This window comes from Perissodus microlepis, chromosome 7 (assembly GCF_051167445.1).
Source record: "Perissodus microlepis isolate ML-2025 ecotype Zambia chromosome 7, ASM5116744v1, whole genome shotgun sequence".
Lineage (NCBI taxonomy): Eukaryota > Metazoa > Chordata > Actinopteri > Cichliformes > Cichlidae > Perissodus > Perissodus microlepis.
This window is the reverse complement of record NC_140467.1, coordinates 5,109,277-5,131,530: the sequence shown is the minus strand read 5'-3', so window position 1 is coordinate 5,131,530 and position 22,254 is coordinate 5,109,277. Positions and strand designations below refer to the sequence as shown.

General features: G+C 38.4%; 1 protein-coding gene across 3 annotated transcripts; it reads left to right on the top strand.

Moving 5' to 3' along the window:
* Window positions 1-9: 9 nt before the first annotated feature.
* cpt1ab (carnitine palmitoyltransferase 1Ab (liver)) lies at window positions 10-21,954 on the top strand. Of its 3 annotated transcripts, none has more exons than XM_084932965.1 (19): window positions 10-112; window positions 6,313-6,477; window positions 6,913-7,055; window positions 8,065-8,236; window positions 8,726-8,827; window positions 9,239-9,376; window positions 9,492-9,569; window positions 11,526-11,633; window positions 12,267-12,354; window positions 14,955-15,150; window positions 15,842-16,030; window positions 16,129-16,234; window positions 17,929-18,042; window positions 18,308-18,472; window positions 19,041-19,172; window positions 19,304-19,456; window positions 19,616-19,729; window positions 19,913-20,005; window positions 20,108-21,954. In XM_084932965.1, the coding sequence occupies exons 2-19, from the start codon at window positions 6,337-6,339 to the stop codon at window positions 20,192-20,194; spliced, it is 2,319 nt and encodes a 772-aa protein (XP_084789091.1). In that variant the 5' UTR covers window positions 10-112; window positions 6,313-6,336; the 3' UTR covers window positions 20,195-21,954. The 3 variants fall into 3 exon arrangements, with proteins under 3 accessions (XP_084789091.1, XP_084789092.1, XP_084789090.1); XM_084932966.1 differs by lacking the exons at window positions 10-112; window positions 12,267-12,354 and adding exons at window positions 2,339-2,450; window positions 12,803-12,887; XM_084932964.1 differs by lacking the exon at window positions 10-112 and adding an exon at window positions 2,339-2,450.
* The last annotated feature ends 300 nt before the right edge of the window (window positions 21,955-22,254 follow it).

The following is a 22,254-nucleotide window of genomic DNA, read 5'->3' as shown; positions in this document are numbered from 1 at the left end:
GTATGACGCACGCGCATGAGCAGCCGTGGGATCCTTACGTCTCCGTGAATCCAAAGTTTGGACGTGTTTTTCGTGTTTGAGTTGCACGGAGGAACGTAAAGGCGAATACACGGTAGGCTGTCGATTTTAAGTGTATACAAAATGTCAACAAGGGAGCTGTTGCGTCGTTTCCCTCATATTGCGTTCATGTCCTGCGCGTTCAGAGCGGAAATCTCCCCAGCTCGCGTACTGAGCTTGCGTACTGAGTTGTCAGAGACGAATGATGGAAGCGCTGAGGAAGGCTATAACAATAATGCATCTTAACGCACTGGTGTTCTTAGAGAGTTTGTAGAGTACTTGACTTAAAAAGATCTAGGAAAATTAATGTGAGAAACTCTGTCCAAAAAAAGTCATATTGCGCCCTCTGTTGGATAAACAGTAGCTATGCAGGTGATACTGAAAGCTGAGCTGCATCCCATAAATAAGGTTTGGGTTTTTACATATTTAGACAAGCAGACATTTGATCTTCTAAGAAATGCTCAGTGATCAGGGATTTTATTTTTTTTCCCTCCTTCGGCTGATACACTTTTTTGGGATTGTTGCTATGGTGATAAAAAGCAGCACCAGTCTCCATCTCACCCTGTCCATATCCTCTTCTGTCACACTAACTCTTCTTGACTTCATTCATGAATCTTCTCAGTGGTGTTCCTTATTTCTTTGTGCTTTGCAACTCAATATTCAAGTATATAGTAAATGGACTGGCACTTGTATAGTGCCTTTCTATTTAATTTGAACATACAAAGCGGTTTCTACTTCAAGTCTCACACTCATGTTCATACAGTGTTTTTTTTTTTTTTTTTTTAATCAATAACTAAGCAATTTTATTTAACACTCACACTTTGATGGATCCAATGCCAATACTGAAGGGTACTTCGACAGGGGTACTTCCAGATTTATTTTTTTAACCTCCTAGGACCTGGCGTCCACATATGTGGACATCACATTTTGGGTTATTTAGACTAAAATACTCAATTTTGCTCTACATGGGCCTGATATCCACTTACGAGGACATTATACTGCTACTGTTCTATCAAAATTTTAAACGAATATCCTCATATGTGGCTCTTATTTTTCTTAAAAACAAAAATAAGGTTAAAAAAAAATCTGGTAATTCTTTGTTTTTTACATTCATCGGGCCCCAAAATTAAATTAAAAATTAAAAATGCATGCTGTGGAAGAGTTTGGGTCTTAGGAGGTTAAGGATAAATAAGAAAAGTAATAGGTGGAAATTTAATTATTTAGATCTGTGGTCAAACAATGCCTCACAATATGGCCTCTCAAAAATGTTGTGGATATCTATGATTCAAGGGAGGAATTTTTATATTTAATGCTTAAATGTTTATTTCTAAGCTATCTGAAAGAACAAATTAATAATTCCAGAATGCCCAAATGCAAAATGTAAAAAGAAGTTTCCAAGAAAATCCCAAAAAAGGTTTATAATAACTTTTGCAGCTGGTTAAGTCCAAGATTACATCAGTTGACGTGTATTAGAAGCATACCAAAACAAAGCCTTTGTTGATGGAACATCAGAGCAGAACTTCAGCAATAGTGAGCTCTGGACAAAGTGTCAGAGATGGCAATGTTTGGCAGCAGTAAAAACACAAATTTCTTCCAGACAGAAAACTTTTCAACAACTGTGACACAATGGCAGAAACATTATAGATTGCAGTTGCTTCATTTCCTTCGGAGCTGGTCAGTAAGCAGACTCTGATGCAGTTGAGGTTAAAGCAGAAGTAGTTCTTTAGACTGTAAAATAACTCTAAGCACACTAACAAATTAAAAATTAAAAATGACAAAAACAGATTATAATTCTTTTAACATGGTGCGGCTTTTTGGTAGTCTAGTCTTGGTGTTCTTCTTTATTTTTTCCCTTTTTAACTATGTGCAGGCCAATTATATAGGGCACCACCTTTACCTTTCTACCAACAACTTTGCTGCACTCATTGCCCACAGCAAATACGAGAATGCACTAAAATTTTCCTGGACTTGAGTAGAAGAAAAACAAAGGATATTTATATTTGATATTTATTTTTCACTGTGACATCAAAATTTCAAATCTAAATGGGCTGATCCAACAAGGAGAAGGGTGGCAGAGCATCAAGACACACCTCCTGCTGTTACCTTAACAGCCCACATTTCACCTGTTATGGCATGGTCACGGTGTCACTGATCCCATCTCCAGCGTAATGTCTTCGCACAGGTTACCAGCTGTCATAGTTTCTGTAGAGCGGGAGTCCTCAGGGGGGCGCTGTTTTAACCACGTTTATATATGGAGGCCGCCGAAAATTGAGATGTGTGACGTAGCAAAATGGGCAGTCCGTGTATACAAGTCTGCGCTCTCATTCATAAGGAGTGTTAAACGTTAGCAGTTCCTGCCGACAGCCAGCCAGAGTCACATCCTCCTCACAACTGTAAGTTTTGCTCTTCCTCACTGACAACAAGGCTTTGTGCGTATTTTCTTTTTCTTAGTGCGTAGCGGCCTCTCATGACACTGTTTTCTTTCTCCGTCTCTCTTCTGTGCTCCTTTGGAATTAGTTGGGGAAAATGCAGAGCTACGTGCGCTACGGGGGGAAATATTACAGGCTAGACAAGTGAAATCCGTGACTGTCAATTTGTTGCAGTACCTTGTCGGCGTAGTGTGTGGAGCTGTGAGGTGTTTGCATGGCGTTCAGGCCATTTTCCTCACCCACTCACACAGCTGTAGGTTTTCTGTGTGGCAGTTTGGCCTACAGAAACCAGAGATCAAGTTCAATGTAAGCATCCTGCCTAAACCACTGAAACGGTCCATTGCACTCAAAGCTATTTTAACAGCAGGTCATGGGAATGCACGTCAAAGAGGCCTCTACTGCATATCTGTATGAATATAAACATTTCACCTGTCATGACTTTTCTTTCTTTCTTTGTTTTTGGTATTGCTTCTCATGTTAGACTCCCCTGGTGATTCCTATGTTCTTGTTCCCAACATTTATGTCGGCAAAAGTCCAAATAAAGGCCTTTTAGTGGCCATCGCATTATAAAACGCATGTAACTGTAATGTAAAGTAACGCGGACGTGAACCTTAGAGAGCAAATTATTTGATTGCACCAGAGGACACATGTAGTGAAGGGTGTGGGTATAAATGTCACCTACCTGTGAAGGTCAGCAAAAGCTGGCTTGTGGTGTCCTTGTTGTAGGAGCGTGTTTACATTCATAAACTACAACAAAACACAATTTATAGGACAGAGAGGGTTAATTATTTGTTATTATAAATAAATAACACGTTGTGTGTTTATGTCCAGGTTACACACTGGTGACCTAATTTCACTTAGACCACGTGGGAGGATAGTTGATATAATTTTACAAATGTAACCGGCATATGTGGGCCTAGCTTATGAGCCTGTAAGTGTTCGGTAATGACGGTTGGTTTTATGGGGTGAGTGTGGTGTTTGCAGCCATAATGATAATGTAGACAGTAGTACAGTAACTGCATAAAGACAAGGGCTAGTTGCAATGGTTGCAAAGACCTAAATGTTTATCGCCGGTTATACGACATCCACAGCAAAGGCTATGTTTTCAGTGGCTCCTTTGTTACCACATTTGACTGGGTGGCACAGGACGATTCGTGAGTACTGTGTTGCCAGTTTTACGCGGCATATAAGCGGCGCTGTGCTGCGACCTTTCCCCTAGTTTCTGCAGCACAGGGTGGATCATGTGATGTTAGAAAGTAGCTGGGGGGAGGGGACTGGCTGCTGAAACGCTGCTCTGTGGATGCTGTTCCTTCAGAGGAGTGGAAGAAGCGACGTGTACTGCTTTCAGAGTGCTCTCATTGAATGAAATAAAAGTGGACCCTGTAACAAAAAAAAGGGAAAAAGATAGAAATCCTTTAAAAGAAGATGGTCTTTGCAGAGAGACATCTCTTTGGAAATAAGGGCTTCATTAATTTTGTTCTGAATCTGTAAAACCTGAATCATGCTAGTCATTTTAAGGTTTATTCCATGGTAAATTTATGACAAAGCAGATGATCTGTGTATTAGAAGAATTATTTGAGGAAGTCTTATAAAGTATGTTTAAAATATAACAGAATTTGTGCACAGCTTGTCAAGTTCATTCATGTTTCTTCTAAGCCAATAAAGCATTTTTAATTCAGTTGCTTTCTGTTTGTAGCAAGAAACAATTAAATCTAGATAAAAATATATCCAGGGCGCTAGCTACTGGTTCTCATTTGTTCATAAAAAAGCATCTTATTAATTGTTTTCTTGGTTGCCTCATAAATATACAAACTACAATTGAGTCTTTGATAGTAGGAAAGCTGGAAGACCCACTTGTTCAAATACAATAGACCAGACATTGCTTTGATCAAGGTTACTTCCCAGTGTTGCCTTTTACTGAGACAAGTTAGTTTCAAATTTTTCCAAAACTAATGGGTGGGGCAGATAATTATGGTAACTGAAAAGATTTACTTTATTTATTTATGCAGCCATATCTTGACTAGGGTTGACGGTTTTAAAACAAGACAGGCCTCATGCCAAACATCAGTTATGTTGAACTACCAGTATAACCAGTTCAGACTAGAGCAGGGCGATATGACCAAAAATATTTATCACGATATACATTTGAAAATTTGCGATAACGATATAACTGACGATATAATTGACACTAGACAAAATACTTTACAACTCCACAACTTTATTAGTGCAAAAAACCCCATCAATGTATTTTCACTTAAACAAGCAGCTGTTTTTATGTGCATTAAAGTTATATAAAAATGTAACAGTGGAAATGCAAATTCCTTGCTGACAGTTTAACCAAAAGGCATTTCCAGTGGAAATTGGCCGACATATCCTCAGCATAACCATGTACAATATCCACAAAACTTAAAAAGAGGTTATACACACACAATACGGTAATATTATGTTGAAGCAAAGTATGTATCACTCCGCGAGGCGCCTGCCTACGATATAGCCGTAATGCTCCGACAATCCATCAAGCCGTGCGGCTTCGTAGCTTAGCAAAGTCGCACTAAAACATTTGACAGATTTTCGAGCACCGTGTACGACATAAAATCGTTTCGAGGTCAGTAAACACAACCAGAATTCATACATAAGGCACACGGGATTATAAGGGGCACTGTCGATTTTCAGAAAAATCAAAGGATTGATTTTAAGTGTGCTGTATTTTCCAAACAACACTGTAATAACGATGGCCCGCTAGCATGCTCTACCAAAAATAGTGCTTTGTTGTGTATCTGACGGACGAAAGCTAAACCAGTTCCACACCACTGAAGTTGCAGCATTTTTACAAACCAATTCTGGTTCATCCGTTTCATTCAACGATCCGCTTCGCTCTTCTAATTCTGCGTCGCCGCCATGTGCGTATGTAAACATAGGCACTGCGCATGCGCGTTTTACCCCTATTCTATCGCGATATTTCATTTTCCTATTGTTGCCCAAAATTACACCGGTATTACCGTGAACGGTATGATATAGCCCAGCCCTAGTTCAGACATTTGTAAGGGGTCACCCACCTGTGTGTGGCCTCTGGTCTCAGTTTGCAGGAGCCTGTTTAGTTAAAAACATACACATGACTTTCATTTTGTGAAGGACGCTAATCCAATCACAATAGTTGCTAAAAGGGATACACAGTTTTTTATGATCCTTACCAAGCTGAGAGCAGTGCCCATTGTGAATTCTTTCTAATGCAAAAAAGTAATAATAATAATTAAAAATGATTTGTGCTTTAGTCACAATTTCTATTTTTGAAGTGGGTTTTTAAAAATATTTGTGTCGGTGCTTCCTCACATGACAGATGGATTGCTTTGTGCTTGTGCACAACTGCTCCACATTTAAAAGTAGCACTAGTTTTGCCTTTAAACCTAGATTGTGTGAGTGACTGTGCAGGTGTCAGTGAAACTGCATTCAACTGTTTTAAAAGTCCAGCAGCAACCCTTTTAACCCTGTGGCTGATTCCCTGCAGATAAACAGATTACATCTAAAAATGGTAGATAATCGGCAGTGTTGGACAAATGCTTTCAAGACAGCTGAGGGATAGTTGTGATATTTGGCTTACACCAATCATTCACAGCCTTATCTAGAGATCAACATGCTGTGTTGAACCTTGTAGTGTGTAACCACTCTTGAAGTTAATATCTGTGTTTAGCTGTGTGAAGAAGAGTTTGTAGGAACAAGAATGAAGATTTAGATCAGTTGTTGATTGACATGGTCCTTAAATCTTTGGCATAAACTTTATTTAAACTCCCACTTTGCTAATATTACTGTTTGCTCTTACTGTCCTCAGTGACCCTGTACATCAGTAGCCACCATGGCAGAAGCGCACCAGGCGGTGGCCTTTCAGTTCACAGTCACCCCTGAAGGCATTGATCTACACCTGTCTCATGAGGCTCTTCGCCAAGTCTACCTCTCTGGCATCCACTCCTGGAAGAAAAGATTTGTTCGCTTCAAGGTGGGAGGCATTAAAATAACCAAAGAGCAAAGTTCAGAGGTTTTATGTATAGTAATGGCTATGCACACAACATTACAGCTCTTTTCTATTTAACATTACAAGATCCCAAGTAATTCTTTGTTGTTTATTAGGTTGCTCGCACTAGAAGGTCATAGACTCTCACACAAACAGTCAGCTGTGACACTAACCTTCCTGCCCGTTCTTTGTGTCCTAGCCTTTGGCCTAGTTATCTGTTTACACACCGCCATAGTGAATGACTCAAACCCAAAGACCTGCTAGCATTTTCACACATTCCTCTTTTGTTTCATGTCTGTAATTAATGATTTGTCACATGTATCCTCATGACTCATGATAACATGTTATGAAGTAATTTAATTTTATCTCCTTGGCCCTATATGACCTCTTTAATCCCCAATTTGACTTACATTTCCACAGAATGGGATAATGACTGGTGTGTACCCGGGCAGCCCAGCTGGGTTCTCCATAGTGGTTGGGTCCTACATGGCTTACAATAAATTTAAACAGCTGGATCCATCTTTGGGGCTGTTTACCAAGCTGGGTCAGCATATGCCCATCAGGTAAGCTGATCCCACGAGGTGATGTCCTGGTATGACATTTTTTTCCTATTAAAAAAATAATAACTTTTATTAGTGTTTTCTAAAGGAGATTGTTTCTATTAGCCATTAGCCAGGTGTTGTTTGGCTGAAAGCAGGTATTTTGCCAAATGCGTTGGCAATGGAGTGTGTTTGACTCATACTTAAAGATGTTACAACATTTGCAATAATGTGCATGCTTCATACAGGTCTGTGTGTTACATGAGTCTGTAAACTAGTCTGTTTGCTACTCATTTTCTTCCAGCTACCTGCCACAACTGATTTTATTATTTGCCAACAATGTTGATCATGTTTAGTAATACTGTGCAAACATGTCTTGAACACGCAAAGCCTTCAATGTTTTTCTTATCCACAGTGCTCTCAAGTCAAGTCGGCTGTTTTTTGATGGTGTTTTTTTTTTTTTAGCTTATTGAAGAATGTCTGAAATATTAAGAGTACTGGAACCTTCTTTTTTGTTTCAGTAACAAGTACAACCTGTTGGTGTTAAAATGTTTGAAACCTTTAAGTCACAAATACAGAAAAATCTACTGCATGATCAGATCTGTCCTCATTAACCTTGGCTACACTACATAACAGCGGTTTAGGACTTTACTGCTGACAGTAAATTCATCAAAATGTTTTAGTCCTCCTATCAGAGTAAATAACATACATCGTTTATCAGTCATGAGTCAGTCTGTCTTTGCTGACTTTGGACTTTTCCAAGTCAGGAAGTAGCTGTGTGACAGTAATTGCCCCATGTTTTCACTATGCTGTTGTAGTGTAGTGCAGTCTTTGCTCATTTGGCCAAGGTTGATAATAATTTGTTTATGTAATGACTTTGAACATCATAGCACTTTACTTATTCTTCAGTCAGATTACCAACTTGCAAAAGTTTTGTAAAGCCCTATTAAGCAAAACCATAATTTGTGTCCACTCTGCAGTTAAATGTTTAACATTATATTGTCCTCCCTCCTGTTTCGTTCTCTGTCCACAGCCGATATATGTCCACAGACAGCCAGAGGATAGTCGGAGGAATTCTAGTGGGCACAAGCCTGTGGGTTACCATAATAATGATTATGAGGACTGTCCTCAAGTCCTTGCTGTCATGGCATGGGTGGATGCAAGAACGTCATGGCTCCTTGTCCTGGTCGAGTCGCATTTGGATGGTGAGATAATGTGCTCCATTGTTCCAGTCACTGAAGAGGAGCTAATTGGTAGAATGTCATAGAGATGGACCTTATTGCCTTGAATAAACAATGCTGTTTTTGCAACAGTGTTATTAAGCACTTGTGAGTGTCTTCACTGGTCATATGCTGAATAAAATGTTCTACATTAAACAGGGCTGAGGTTTTATACTATATTTTAACCATTATTATAATCATGTGTGCTTGTTTTACTTATAAGATGAGTTCTAAACAGCAGGTAATTATTGCTAAATTATAATGTTATTAAGGTTCAAAAATTAGTCACTTGCTATGTCAGTTAGGTCCAGGCAGAGATACAATGCAAATCTTGTGGATGCCATACTCAAAGTGCTACTTGTGTCCTCTTGTTATTTTCTGCTGGTTATGTCTTTGGACTTTGCCTCGTACCTTGCTGGTTTCCAGGTGAAACAAAACATCACTTCAAACTGCCTTATCTCTCTGCTTGTCCAGGTTCTAGTGAAGGTGTTCTCTGGCCGGAAACCAATGCTGTACAGTTTCCAGAACTCTCTGCCACGACTACCTGTTCCTTCTATCAAGGACACCTGCAAAAGGGTAATTTCTTATCTGGTGTTTTTATCTACATTGATGATCATGCTGATAAAGGTGCTAGGCTTCGGACTGGCACCAAAGTTGCATTTTGAAGAGCAAAAAACTTCTAGGTTTTCATTGAGGAAACCAGTTAAGATAAAAAAAAAAAAAAAACAACCCAAAAAACATGCAATACACTGGAACTGCATGTAAACAAAAAAGCCTTAAAGGTACTGATTTAAATTCATTTAGACATTCCCTCAAGCTTTGACTCTGTGGTACAAGGCAGTGACTGAAAATTGACCTTCTTGCCTGTGATTGTCTGTCTGAGAAGACACTGTGTGCTGCATATTTTTTCCTGCCCTTTGTGCTCTTTGTTAAGTCAGATGCTCTTTGCTTCACTCTTTCTTACCTTGATTTTTCTGGTGTTTTCAGTACTTGGAGTCAGTGCGCCCACTGATGGATGATCAGCAGTTTGAACGAATGAAAGGCCTGACTCAAGACTTTGAGAAGAATCTGGGTCCCAGGCTGCAGTGGTACCTTAAACTCAAGTCCTGGTGGGCGTCCAACTATGTGAGTTCCTCTTCTCTGACTTTTCACACTGTCATGATTCTTAGGTCAGTCTTACCCTGAAAAGCAATGCATTGAAAACTTCTGTTTGTTCCCCCCTTCTCTCTGCCTGTCACAGGTCAGTGACTGGTGGGAAGAGTATATTTACCTGAGAGGCCGTGGACCTATCATGGTGAACAGTAACTATTATGCCATGGTAAGGCAACTCCTGTGTCTGTTAGGTAATAGTGAGGTAGTCTCCTCATGATGGTCTGAGTGTTTGAAGGCATGTTGTGTGTGGGTTTTTTTTTTTCCCTGACACCTGGCTAAATTCCAAAAGCTCCAATTTGAGCAGTTTTCATTTTAACGTGACCCGTTTATCACCACTTTGACCCCCAAAAGTGTGGATGGTTGTGAATTGCATACAAACCCTTTTAGCCTTTTAATTATTAACTCTTTGTGTGTGATCTTTAAGTTTTGCAGAGTAATCAGCAGTTATCTTGTGACATACTTGTTACACAATGTTGTAAAAGAAAAAAAAAAGTAACACAAACACTCGCGCAGCTTCACGGCACTATCTGCAAAACGAAACTTGAGACTAATTTATTTATTGCTACTATATATATATACTGGATAAGAACAGCACAAATAACAAAAAACTATGACCTCTGAGTTTATGATTTTGAATGAATGGAACAAACACTTTCAGTTTGTTTCTACGTGTGAACTGTCTAAAATTTAACTCAACTGTCTTCCTTTAACTTTGATTTTCATATTTGGCTTTTGAATGAGAGTATTTCTGTGCTACACACATAATCTAATTTGTAACTTAGAAAAATTTCAAGTTATTAAACACTATGTACCCTAATGATATTCTGCAACATTAACCCTCGTGTGTCCATGAGTAATAATATACTTTATTATAATTTCTCAGGGCAAGTTATAGCTGAAGTCTTGTAGTCTTGGAGTTAAAGACGTCAAGTCTTCAGAATCCTGGCAGCCAATCACCTAATTACAGCATCTGTACTTTGTGGATGGGTTGACTGGCCGCAGTGTCTGCATAAATCTAAACCTCCCTTTTTTTACCTGGATCATTGAGAAAGTCAGGACACTGCAAATGTGTCAGTTGTGTGCAGTTGTCGTAAATTTGTCACTAAAACCGGAACAAAAATGGATCCATGCTCTTGCTTACAAACCCTCTTTATACTCTATGCAAATTGTCTTTGACCAAAATAACTACAATGAATCAATGGCCAGATTACATTTGTATCAATTCTAGCTTTTACCTGTTGTAAGGTTTGATTTAAACTAGCTGCAGACTTCAAGTTCAAAGACCAATTTGCAGACTGAGTTGTACAATCTAGATCACACCCGTATGAATAGGCAAAGTGTAAATTGACATAAAAGACACATTTTCTCGTCATCTGACATAGTAAACAACTCATCCTCTTAATTAAGTCACGACTCCAGTGTGTCCAAAAATTAAAACCACACGTGCTGTCAGATGTATAATTTAGTGGATAACACATTCGGCTAACATCTTGAAAAGTCTGTGGTTTGAGACAAGTCGAAGCGCAAATTGCTGAAAGTGTTGGAAACGAAAGGCATCTAGTGAAAAAAATTGTCAGATGTGTAGATTATTCTCTTGTGAGTAAGAGAGCAAGAAGGAAGGAGTTTCTATACTGTCCCTGTTCCCAGATGAGCCATCTCAGTCTTTAGGTTTACATATTTGAAAGACTAATGGTGCTACAACAGGTTAAAACAAAACAGAGCTGCAAATGTTTATGGTATTGTTGTAATATTTAGAACAATATATTACTCAATAAATTAATCAGCTATCAAAAGTACAAGTGCACAGGTTTAGATAAGACGTTGGCAACTTGCTTAATGTGATCTATCGGTGGAACTACAACAATAACAATGCCAAGAATTTAGCACAGGATTCACTGCACTACGGTACACACCTCACTCCACATTGAGTTCACCTTCAAAACTGGTCACACATTTGTGTTTACCAACGATGAACAAAGATTCAGTTAAAACAAAGCAACAATCTGACTTTTTTAATGCACAGGTTAAATGTGCAGCTTAAGTGGTAGTTATTATGTTTCTGTTGCCTCACAAGCTGTAGGAAGATGTGAGAACTTATAATTGATCATCTCTGTTTCTCCAGGATTTCCTGTACGTGTTCCCCACCTCCGTCCAGGCTGCCAGGGCAGGTAACGCCATTCATTCTATCATGCTGTACAGGAGAAAACTGGACAGAGCTCAGATCAAACCTGTGAGTACAGAGCTCCTCTGTTTGACTCATTTAATGATTTGTTGAACTATGTGAAACGTACATAGTTGTAATATAAATTTCCTACTCATTCACACTGGCTCCATGTAAATATTTAACTCATACTTTACTGATTAATAGGTATTATCTCAGTGTGTTTTTCTTTTAAGTTTACAATGAAAAGCTGCTTATCTTTTAACGACCATTTCTTGTGTGCTTTGATGTAAGTTTGTTATCCACAATCTCACGAATTATTATATTTATACTCTGTCACCCTCAGCTTACCGTAACTAACCATGCACTGTGCTTTCTGCTTGCTTGTTTGAAGTGCAGTTGTAATTACCAACAATGCAATATCACAGGCATTTTCTAAAAGCTTAGTAAAGAAACTAACCCACCCCAGTGCCATTTATTTCCTGCATCTTCGTCAGCCCCTTGCCTTCACCAAGCTGCATGATGCCTAAGTGCAAATTCTTACACTTGCACAATAGCAAAATATGTTGTGAAAATGCCCACTTACCTTTCGCCAAATCCAACTGTATGCATTTATGCAAAGACCATTGCATGAGCTAGCTCTGTTACAGACTCACACTCGATTGTCTCTGTTTTACTGTTTTGTGCCGGACGCTGCGTTAGATATACTTGCTGGCGAACAAGGTTCCTCTGTGTTCAGCTCAGTGGGAGAGAATGTTTAACACCTCCCGCATCCCCGGTGTGGAGACAGGTAAGAGGAGGGCACGTCTCCATCGTGCCCTCTCCCCCCTCTACCCTGTGACCCTGGTCATGTTCGTTGCAACGGCCTTTACTATTACTATACTCGTTCTCATCAGCACAGCCCTGTGCTGTTATTGGCTTTAATACATAGGAATGTTCAAATTTGTTTAGGTGATACATTATGTCACAATATTCTAAAAGCTTTCAAATTTCTCTTAAAAAATACTGTTGCATCAGGGCTTTGCTGGTGTATTTGAGATAGTAAGCCACTGGTTTCTGGACTCCGCTCATGTCTCTTTCCCTGGAAGCCTTGCTTATCAAACCAATCCTCATCACTCCCACTGCACTTCATCTAGTCTCCTGGTCATGTAGGTGTGTGTCTGCTGCGGCTCTCTCTGGGATTTTAGTAAATTAGTTTGTCATCTCTTTGTGTTTGACTCTCCCCTTTTGCTTTTCAGCTCATGCTCCTACACACTATTCCCATGTGCTCAGCCCAATACGAGCGTATGTTCAACACGACTCGTGTCCCAGGTGTAGAAACAGGTAGAGTCTTTAGCTGGCGCCTCCTCTACTCCAACTGTACTTTTCCTCAGGACATTTGTCCATCAGTTTGAGTTGGAAGTCTGACCTCTATGAATTGATAATGCATGTGTGCTGCTGTGTGCACATTCAAGGACTAATTTGCATGTCACTGAAATATAGTTCATAAGTTTTAGAAGACAAACAGTCTTAGATAAATAAATAAAAGAAGTATATTTTTCATGCAAATAAAATATGCAGAATATGTATTTACTATAATACACAGTTTACGAAAGAATTATAAGAATAATGTTTTCACAGTCCTGGAAAACATTAAGTACACTGTTACTGCTGCCATAGGAATTAAAGGAGTTAGTAGTAGACAGGTGCAGTTAATCAAATGTGATTAATTTATCATTAACAAGTGTGATCACCTCTATAAAAGTAGAACTTGTTGTTTTCTTTCTGCTTGCTGGTCTGGAATATTCTGCTGTGTGTTAACACAGTCTCACAGTCTTCCCAAGAAGGGATGTCTCAGCAAATTAACCCCAAGATAAGACCGTGCAATGGTCATAGAAAGTGCAAAAAACACAAGAGCTGCATCTCAGAGTCTACTCTTAGTTCGCATGTTAAATGTTAAAATTCATGACAGTGCAGTTAGAAAATAAACATGAAAATAACTGTTTTTTTTGCTGTGTCGGGACCCAAAGAGAGCTGTACATTAATAAAAATTCCTGCAAACTGCAATTAACTAAAACAATGCTGTCAAAAACGTTGGGATGTATTTATTTGTTTTAAAGTACATGACTTTACCTGTTTTTAAAATGGCTTAATTGGAAACTTTATAAAAAATGGATCAGATTACATTGTTCTGGCCTTGTAGATTGAATTTCTGTAATACATAAAATTATTCTTTTTAAACGTAATTTAAGAAGTTCATAGTAAAGTAAAGCAGTGAGAATCAGCAAGTGTTTACTTTGATTCATTCCAAACTTTTTGAGGTGCCGTGTTTACAGGCACAATGACGTGTACGCAGCTACTACAAAAAAATATAAGCTTCTTAGAAGAGGTAAAAATCCTCTAATCAAGATTATGAGCAGTTAAGTTTAAAAACTCAAACCTGAAAGACTCGAGGCCAAGACAATAATAAATGTACAATAATAATAAATTGTGTTGCTTAGCAGGCACATGGGACCCAGCAGAAGGTATTTAACGCTACCTTTTTAGACTGAAGGCATTTAAAAAATAGAAAAATGTAGTGTGCTTTTAAAAATAAATTTAATAAAATAAGGTTGTATTCAGTGTCTTTGTAAGCAGAACGATCTGAGTTGCTGCAGTGATTAGAACAGCTTTCCAATTCAGCCCTGTGGTATACTGGGCCCAGAATACTCATACTGATGGAGGTCCTTACTATAAGAAACTACAGTAGGCTAAATATTATTATTTGGCTTGTTCTTGGTGTAAGTATTTGTTTCCCTTTATCCTACCAGTACCAAGTACATTGCTTGTTTGAGTGCTCAAGCTCCAAATTTGTAGTAAAATAACACAGTAGCAATGAGAGTATGCAAGTAAAGCTTTGAAACTGGCTTCCCACATTTGTTCACATTGTTGCTCAAACAAGCATTGTGTTCCCAACTACATTCTTGTTCCCAGTCCTTCCCTTTTTCATCCCACTTGCTGCACTCCTCATTTCAACCCGCCTTAGTTTTTGAATTGTGTAAATGAATTATATTTTTCTTTTAAAAGAAAACTGGATATCACATCTTTTTACTTCTGGGGCAAATTACTGTTTACTAACATCTGTATTGCTACCAGAAATAAAATAATGCAACATCCACTTGATATTTGATATTTTTATAATTATTTCTCATTTTTCACAAAGATGTTGGCATTAAACAACATGCATTTCTGATTATACACACAAGTCACCCACATGATGTGTGGTATGCAAGTTCTTTTATTTAAAAAGAAAAAACACAACACATGTACAAATTTAAATATACCCTTCTCCCCCACAACCACAGATTTGCTTCATCTGTCTTTCTTGTTTTCCTGTTTTCTCTCTTCCTGTCATTGTTCTTTCTCCACTAGACACCCTTCAGCACGTGAACGAGAGCAAACACATAGTTGTGTACCATAAGGGACGTTACTTCAAGGTGTGGATGTTTTATGATGGCCGGCTGCTGTTGCCACAGGAGATCGAGCAGCAGATGGAGAGGATCTTGGCAGACAAGTCGGAGCCCTTGCCAGGAGAGGAGAGACTAGCAGCACTCACTGCAGGGGATAGGTGGGTATCATTGCAGAATAAGCTGGAGCCAGGATTGATGAGGCCACACAATTTTACTTTTTAATCTTTAGCATGACAGGAAGTACAGCAATGTAGGCTATGCGTGGACATTTACAGTGGTCGTAGGCTGAATCAGTGAGTTTGGTATTCTTCAAAAACTCCTGGTAGAACTTAAACGTTATTTAGAAAGATATATTTTAAGAAATTAAAAATGTGATTGCAAATTGGTATTCGAAATAAAGAAAATAAACCTGAAATCAAAGAGACATCAAAGTCATGTTAGAATAGGCTAATAATATGGGTCTGGGCATGTATCATATTTAAAGCATGGCAACAAGACTAACCACTAACTTGTTTTGTTTGAAGTGCAGCTGTAATTAAAAAGCAATTGAATTAAAAGCGATTTCACAAGCATTTTCTAAAAGCTTAGTAAAATACATTTTTACGGAGTAATAAAGAGTGTGGTATTGACGGCTCACAGTTTTCCCATACTGACAAAGAAAAATGTACGCGTATTTATGTAACATGCGTAAAGAAATCTTTTTAAAACTACTGTAAAGTAGCAAAAATGACACTTAGCTCCAGCTTTTATATGCTTTCTGTTAGAAAGATTAAAAGAACATATTTTACACTCATGCAGTTATGTCTATGCTTTACTTTTTGAACATATTTTTTGTTTTTACCTTGTTAGGACACCGTGGGCGAAGGCCCGTGAGATGTTCTTCAGCCGTGGAAAGAACAAGCAGTCTCTGGATGCTGTAGAAAAAGCAGCCTTCTTCCTCACCCTCGATGATACAGAGCAGCGCTACGATGCAAAAAACCCAGTCAAGTCTCTGGACATTTATGCCAAGTCCCTGCTCCATGGAAAATGCTACGACAGGTGGAGATAAACTTTATAGATTTTATGGCCAATTCTCAGTAGGTTTGTGGCATTAACCTGTTTGCAAATTAACCTAATAATATTTTGTAACCCTTCAGGTGGTTTGATAAGTCCTTTAATTTGATAGTTTACAAGAATGGTACGATGGGACTGAATGCAGAGCATTCCTGGGCAGATGCTCCGATTGTTGGCCATCTGTGGGAGGTAAGTCACTGGTTTTGTGGAAAAAAGTAAATACGGTATCTCGTAATATCACGAGAAATATTATATAGTTAAAGCCGTAAATATTTAGGCACAAGTTTTGTCATTTTAACTCTGCACCACTACAGATCAAAAAAATCAGAGCGAAAACTTTAGAAGTAACCAAACCAACAGTCTGATGCATTCATGTGTTAGTAAATGAGTAATTTACTGGTCAGCAACACCAAAACACCTGGACGACTACTAAAGACAACCAGTACAGCCAAGTCAGGAGGTAGGCGTGTTATTGTTAAAATCTACCATCTAAAGATGCCTTCATGAAGGTAAATGCAGAGGATTTGCAAAAAGTGCACTTGTTATACTTAAGAATAAGGTCAAGTTATACTTATACGTCATAAAACATCTAAAGGACCTGCACATTTCTGAAAAAAAAAATGTAGACAGATGAAACCGAGCTTAACTTGTACCAGAATGATGGGAAGAATGGGAAGTATGGAGAAAGAGAGAAACAGTTTATGATGGGCATGTATGGCAGCCAGTGGAACAGGGTTACCTGACTGCCAAATTCAGCATGCCCAGGATACCTTTCTGTTATCTGGATTCACTTACTCTAAGCCTTGGCAATCAGGATAAGCATTCACATGAAGCTGGTTATCAGCTTGTGGTGCTGCTGGCAGCATCTAACCAATCTAAGAGTCATCATATGATTATTCTTCTACAGAAAATGATCCCTATGAGTGTCACCTACAAACTTACCACAATAGCTGCAATTCCAGTAGTGTAAAAGAGACTTGGCAGCAGATTAGAATGAAGCAGAAGAACATTTTCTAAATCAACAGATTAATGCATGGACATTCCTGTGACAATGTGACGCACAGTTTGTGCTTTGTTCAGAGGTTTTATTAAGATTTCACAAGCTGCATATGTATATAATATATATCCCCAGTAGAGAATCTATATCACACTTAAACATGCTGTGAATAAAAGAATAAGTGCTTCCAGATGACGGAGTCTCTGCAGACTGCAGTGACGTTTGGCAGTAAAGTTTGAATATGAAAACAAAATTCAAACATAGGCTTAGTTTACATGCAAATTTGATATGTTCCTTTTTAGGATCATATGTTATAGAAAAATAAATTACTATTGCAAAACTGTGGCCAACAAAGCTGCTTCTGAATTTATTACTCATGCTCATCAGGGAAACAGACTTTAGACACTACTGAAACACTTTAGACCCTCCTACACTCCCCGCACTGTCCAAGGGACTTCTAGGAATGGTGACGCTATTTTCTGGAGAAAATTGTTCAGTAGGTGGTGATTTCATACCTGCTGGTCTGGTTCACAGCATAAGTTACCATGGCAATATACCCTGCAAGAAGTGAACCACCTTAGATCTCAGGCCGTAGATCTCAACTTAATAGAGCGTGCTTTTAAGCAAGCAAGCCGCATCTGAAGGTTACTGCTGCAGTAAATGCCTAACACAGCATCTTAAGTGACTCAGTAACTCATTCAGTTATTTACTGGTGTTTTTTTTTTTTTTTTTTTTTTTTGTTTTTTTTATCCAAGTGTTAAAAAGGATTTTTAATTTAAAATCGGTGTACGTGGTGATGTACAGAAGCAAAATTGCAAGAAGACATTGCAAGCAAAACAGCAGAAACTTTTGAGTGAGATGAGTTAAAGTGTTGACTCTCTTGCAGCATGTACTTTCCATGGATCCCAAGCTGGGATACACTGAGGATGGTCACTGTGTTGGGAAGCCTCATCCTAACCTGCCTGGCCCTCAAAGGCTGCAGTGGACCATCCCTGCTGAGGTAGAAAATCTTTTACTTTACACCATAATTTTATATTAGCAGAACTTGGATTCCCTCTTGTGGAAGCATAAGCTAAGTACACCAGAGTGGATTTAATTAACTACATAGATGTTTGTTTATTGGATGTTATTTTTTTGGATTTAAATAGCTTTTAAAACTAATCTAATAATTTAGTCATCTTGACGTTTCTTCATAAAATGCATATATATAAATCTATATTTTTGTCTGAGTAAAACATACAGTTATGTTCCCTTTATTCCTCTAGTGCCAGGAGGCCATCGAGAGTTCTTTGACAGTAGCCAGAGCTCTGGCAGATGACGTGGACTGTCACATTATCCCCTTCACTGACTTTGGAAAGGGGCTGATTAAGAAATGCCGCACCAGTCCTGATGCCTTCATCCAGATTGCCCTGCAGCTGGCCCATTACAGAGTAAGTTCCCGCATCCTACCATTTTTTTTCCTGTTTATATCCTTATCTGAAATAAGTTGTTTTTTTATATATTACAGAAAATATTATAAAATCAATCTCATATTTAAAAGTGTAGATGTAACTTCTCAGAAGCCAGCGCTTTCCAGCCGCATGCAATTAAATTACGTTCCAGCAGAGGGCAGTCACAACTAGCTGGCCAGCATAGATTTGTAGGCAGTCAAGCAGTGTTTAGTGGATTTAATAGCGAATTAAAACTTTTATTTTTAATTATTCATGTTGCACTTTAATTAATAATATGACACAAAACATTACATTTTACTCAATTAGTATTCCTTTATACCTTTATTCATTTATCAGTCAAATTATGCCAATGGACGTTGGTGTTGCACGTTAGTTGTGGTATGTTTCTTAATTGGTCACACCATTTTAATTAATAGCTAATATTAATAATACATAAACCTCCTAAAAGCTGCAGGCCTTTGTAATCATTTCTACTGTTAACGCATAAAAAAAATGTTTTCTCTTTTTAATCGTGATTTAATTAAATGTAATTCTACTCTCTCAACAGGACAAAGGGAAGTTTTGCCTGACTTATGAAGCCTCCATGACTCGTATGTTCAGGGAAGGTCGAACAGAAACGGTGCGCTCCTGCACCGTAGAGACTTGTGCCTTTGTTTGTGCCATGGTCGGAGATGAGACAGTAAGTCCCCTCCTTTCATTTATGTGCTACCGATTTTTTTTACTTATTGTTTTTTCACTTTATTATTGTTATTGTGTTATTAAACTATTTGTCATATTTCACTTTTATTCCTTTCGTATTTCTTTCTACAGAGAGAAGAGCGTCTCAGGTTGCTCAAGCTGGCGGCAGAAAAACACCAAAGCTTGTACCGTTTGGCAATGACAGGACAGGGCATCGATCGCCACCTTTTCTGCCTCTATGTGGTTTCCAAATACCTCGGAGAGGATTCACCCTTCCTGAAGGAGGTATGAGCTTGTTTTCACAAGTTTTGTGTGTTACAGGTACTCGAATAATGCCCATAATTGCTCTTATAAACTTTTTTCATACATAGAAAAAAGTTACGTGCGAACGACCAATACAATAATGTGTCTTAATCTGTGAATTTCATAAATCTTTACATTTAGGTCCTGTCTGAGCCATGGAAGCTGTCCACCAGCCAGACTCCTCTGCAGCAGGTTGAGCTGTTCGATCTGGTCAGGCACCCAGAATATGTGTCCTCTGGAGGTGGTTTTGGTCCAGTAAGTTGTCCATCAGCTTTCAGTGTCTTTAACAGCTGTTTGTGTTAGTTTTCCTGCAACAAAACACATAAGGTTGTTTAATCCTTAAATTAGAAAAAAAGTTGAAATATTAAAGCAATAAAAATGTATTACTGTGTATGGGATAATCTCAGAGTCTACTCTCTCGCTTTCTTTGCCCACAAGGTGGCTGATGATGGTTATGGCATCTCCTACATCATTCTTGGTGAGAACCACATCAACTTCCACATCTCCAGCAAACACTCAAGCTCAGAAACTGTAAGTTCACTAATTTTCCATTTTTTGCTTCTTTAATGGCCATTTTAAATGAAAAAGCTTACTGGAATCTTCTTGCATTTCTTTCTTCTTTTGTTTTTTTAGGACTCACATCGTTTTGGGACCAACATCAGACAGGCCATGCTGGACATCCTGGGTCTCTTTGAGCTCAACAACAAAGCTGCCAAGTGATGGCTGTCTTTGCTGGTGGAAGACTGAGTAACATATATTCAAAAAAAGGTTGTACAGAGTCACTTGTTGGTTTAGAGGTTATATTTATGTTAATTGATGTTACAAAAATAAGGATGATTGAAAGGAAGCATTATCGTTAATACGTTTGTGAGGCACTTATGTAAGCTGTATATTTAGGCATAGTGAGTAACCGGTGGTGTTGGGTACAGGTAATGCACAGATCAAAGTTGGTTTTGGTTTTTTTTCACAAGACTGTACATACCGGTGCCTTACTGACCCACTAATGTAAAAAGGGCAGAAAGGGCGTCTGAGATCAAATCTGCATTAACATATTTCAGCTAAAGGCTTGTTCAGTGGCATCATCAAATACTTGAATTGCATTTTAAGTTGCATGATGGTGCAATATCTTTATTTCTGTTCCCATCCTATGCGTTAGCTTTGTCCTTAAGTTTCTTTAATGTCTTGCAGTTGCAGCTCCTGAAGCACTGACCAAAGCAGCAAACTTGATGTTGAATTTCATTAAATTTGCATGCTGTGTGTGCTCTCCATTATTTCATAAAGTGCGGTTTAAAGAGCGGATGATTCTGAATGTTTAGCAGCTGTACCCAGTAATTTCACACCGACAGGAGTAAAATAAGGTGTCTGTGATTGCAAAAGTTATAAACATTCAGCTTGGATCAGAGTAGCGAGCCTTACATCACTGTAATGTTGAATATCAACACTTTGCTACTGTCTTTTCTTATTCCAAGTGAACAGCCAGTGTTTTTGTTCAGGTTTGGCTTCTATGACTCTTATTAAGTGGCGACAAAGGCACATGATTTTTTCTTGTTCGTTGTTTTCATACTCAGGTTTTGCTAACTTGGCCTAGTGTCCTAGGGTGCTGGCTACAACACTGAAAACGAGTGCTTTTGCTGACATGTAAATGTGCAACACTAGACGTTGAAATGCAGTACAATGCCAATGTGATTCCAGTGAGATGGTAGATAGCATAGCGTGAAGTTTGCTGTTGAAGTGAGAGTTCGTACGACAGGGAGGTGTGCGTCTGGATTGAATCTGACAGCGTAAGGTCAACAGTGACTTTACTTCTTTTGTGAGGGGTTGAGGGAGGGAAATCGCCAATTAACTGTACTTTAGCTCTGTTGCGCACTCCATCTCTGACCCTATCGTTCAAACCTAGGAACTCCAGACTACCCGTGCAGCCTTTTGTCACCTCAAAAAAAAATCTGTAAACTTTTATGAGCAATCGGATTGTTGGTTATATCAAAGCAGTGTTGTAGTTGTTGTTTTTAAGTCAAGAAAATCACATGGTTGGTTTTTTGGTCTCTTCAGTAAAGTTGGATATCATTTCTTCTCTTCAGCTATTTTTTAAGAAATGCAAGTTTCTAATCATGTATAGGAATGCATTTTTTAAATAATGTATATGTTGTCAGTCCATCATATTTATTTTTTCAGGTTTTAGCTTCTGTATTTTAACACATCTTGGTTATTTGACAGCGGATCGTCACAAATGATGACCCCTAAGTTAAAGTTTTGCTGGTTCAAGAAAAAACATGGACAAAATGCTTCCTTTTCTTTTGTCATGACAGTTTTGTTATCCCAGACTTGTAGTTTTATCTAGACCTCATGTTTACACTGCTGCATGTTTTTGAAGATGAAGCTGTATATGTTTGCCTTTAATTTAAAGAATTGTTAAAAGACAAGCAGCTGATATACCAAACTATGTTTGAACAATAAAGTGAATGTCAGATGGCTGCATCACCTCTGAGGCGTCCCTTTTTGCTTATTACGCTTAATACATATCTCTCCAAAGAAAAACATTTTACTCACCACACAGACACTGTGGAGGCTGCGAAACAGTCATTGGAATTGTTCGATTTATGGCCAAAGACATGGCATCAGTTTTTAGAATGAAGTAAAATAAAGACTAATCTGCCTAATTTGCAAAGCAAAATAATCTTTGTGTATTTATTCCTCAGCATAATTTAGCTTTAAGGAGTTTTTGGAGTAGATTTGCTCATTTTAGTTTAGCTTTTATTTCAGTGTTTAGTCTTTTTGTAGTG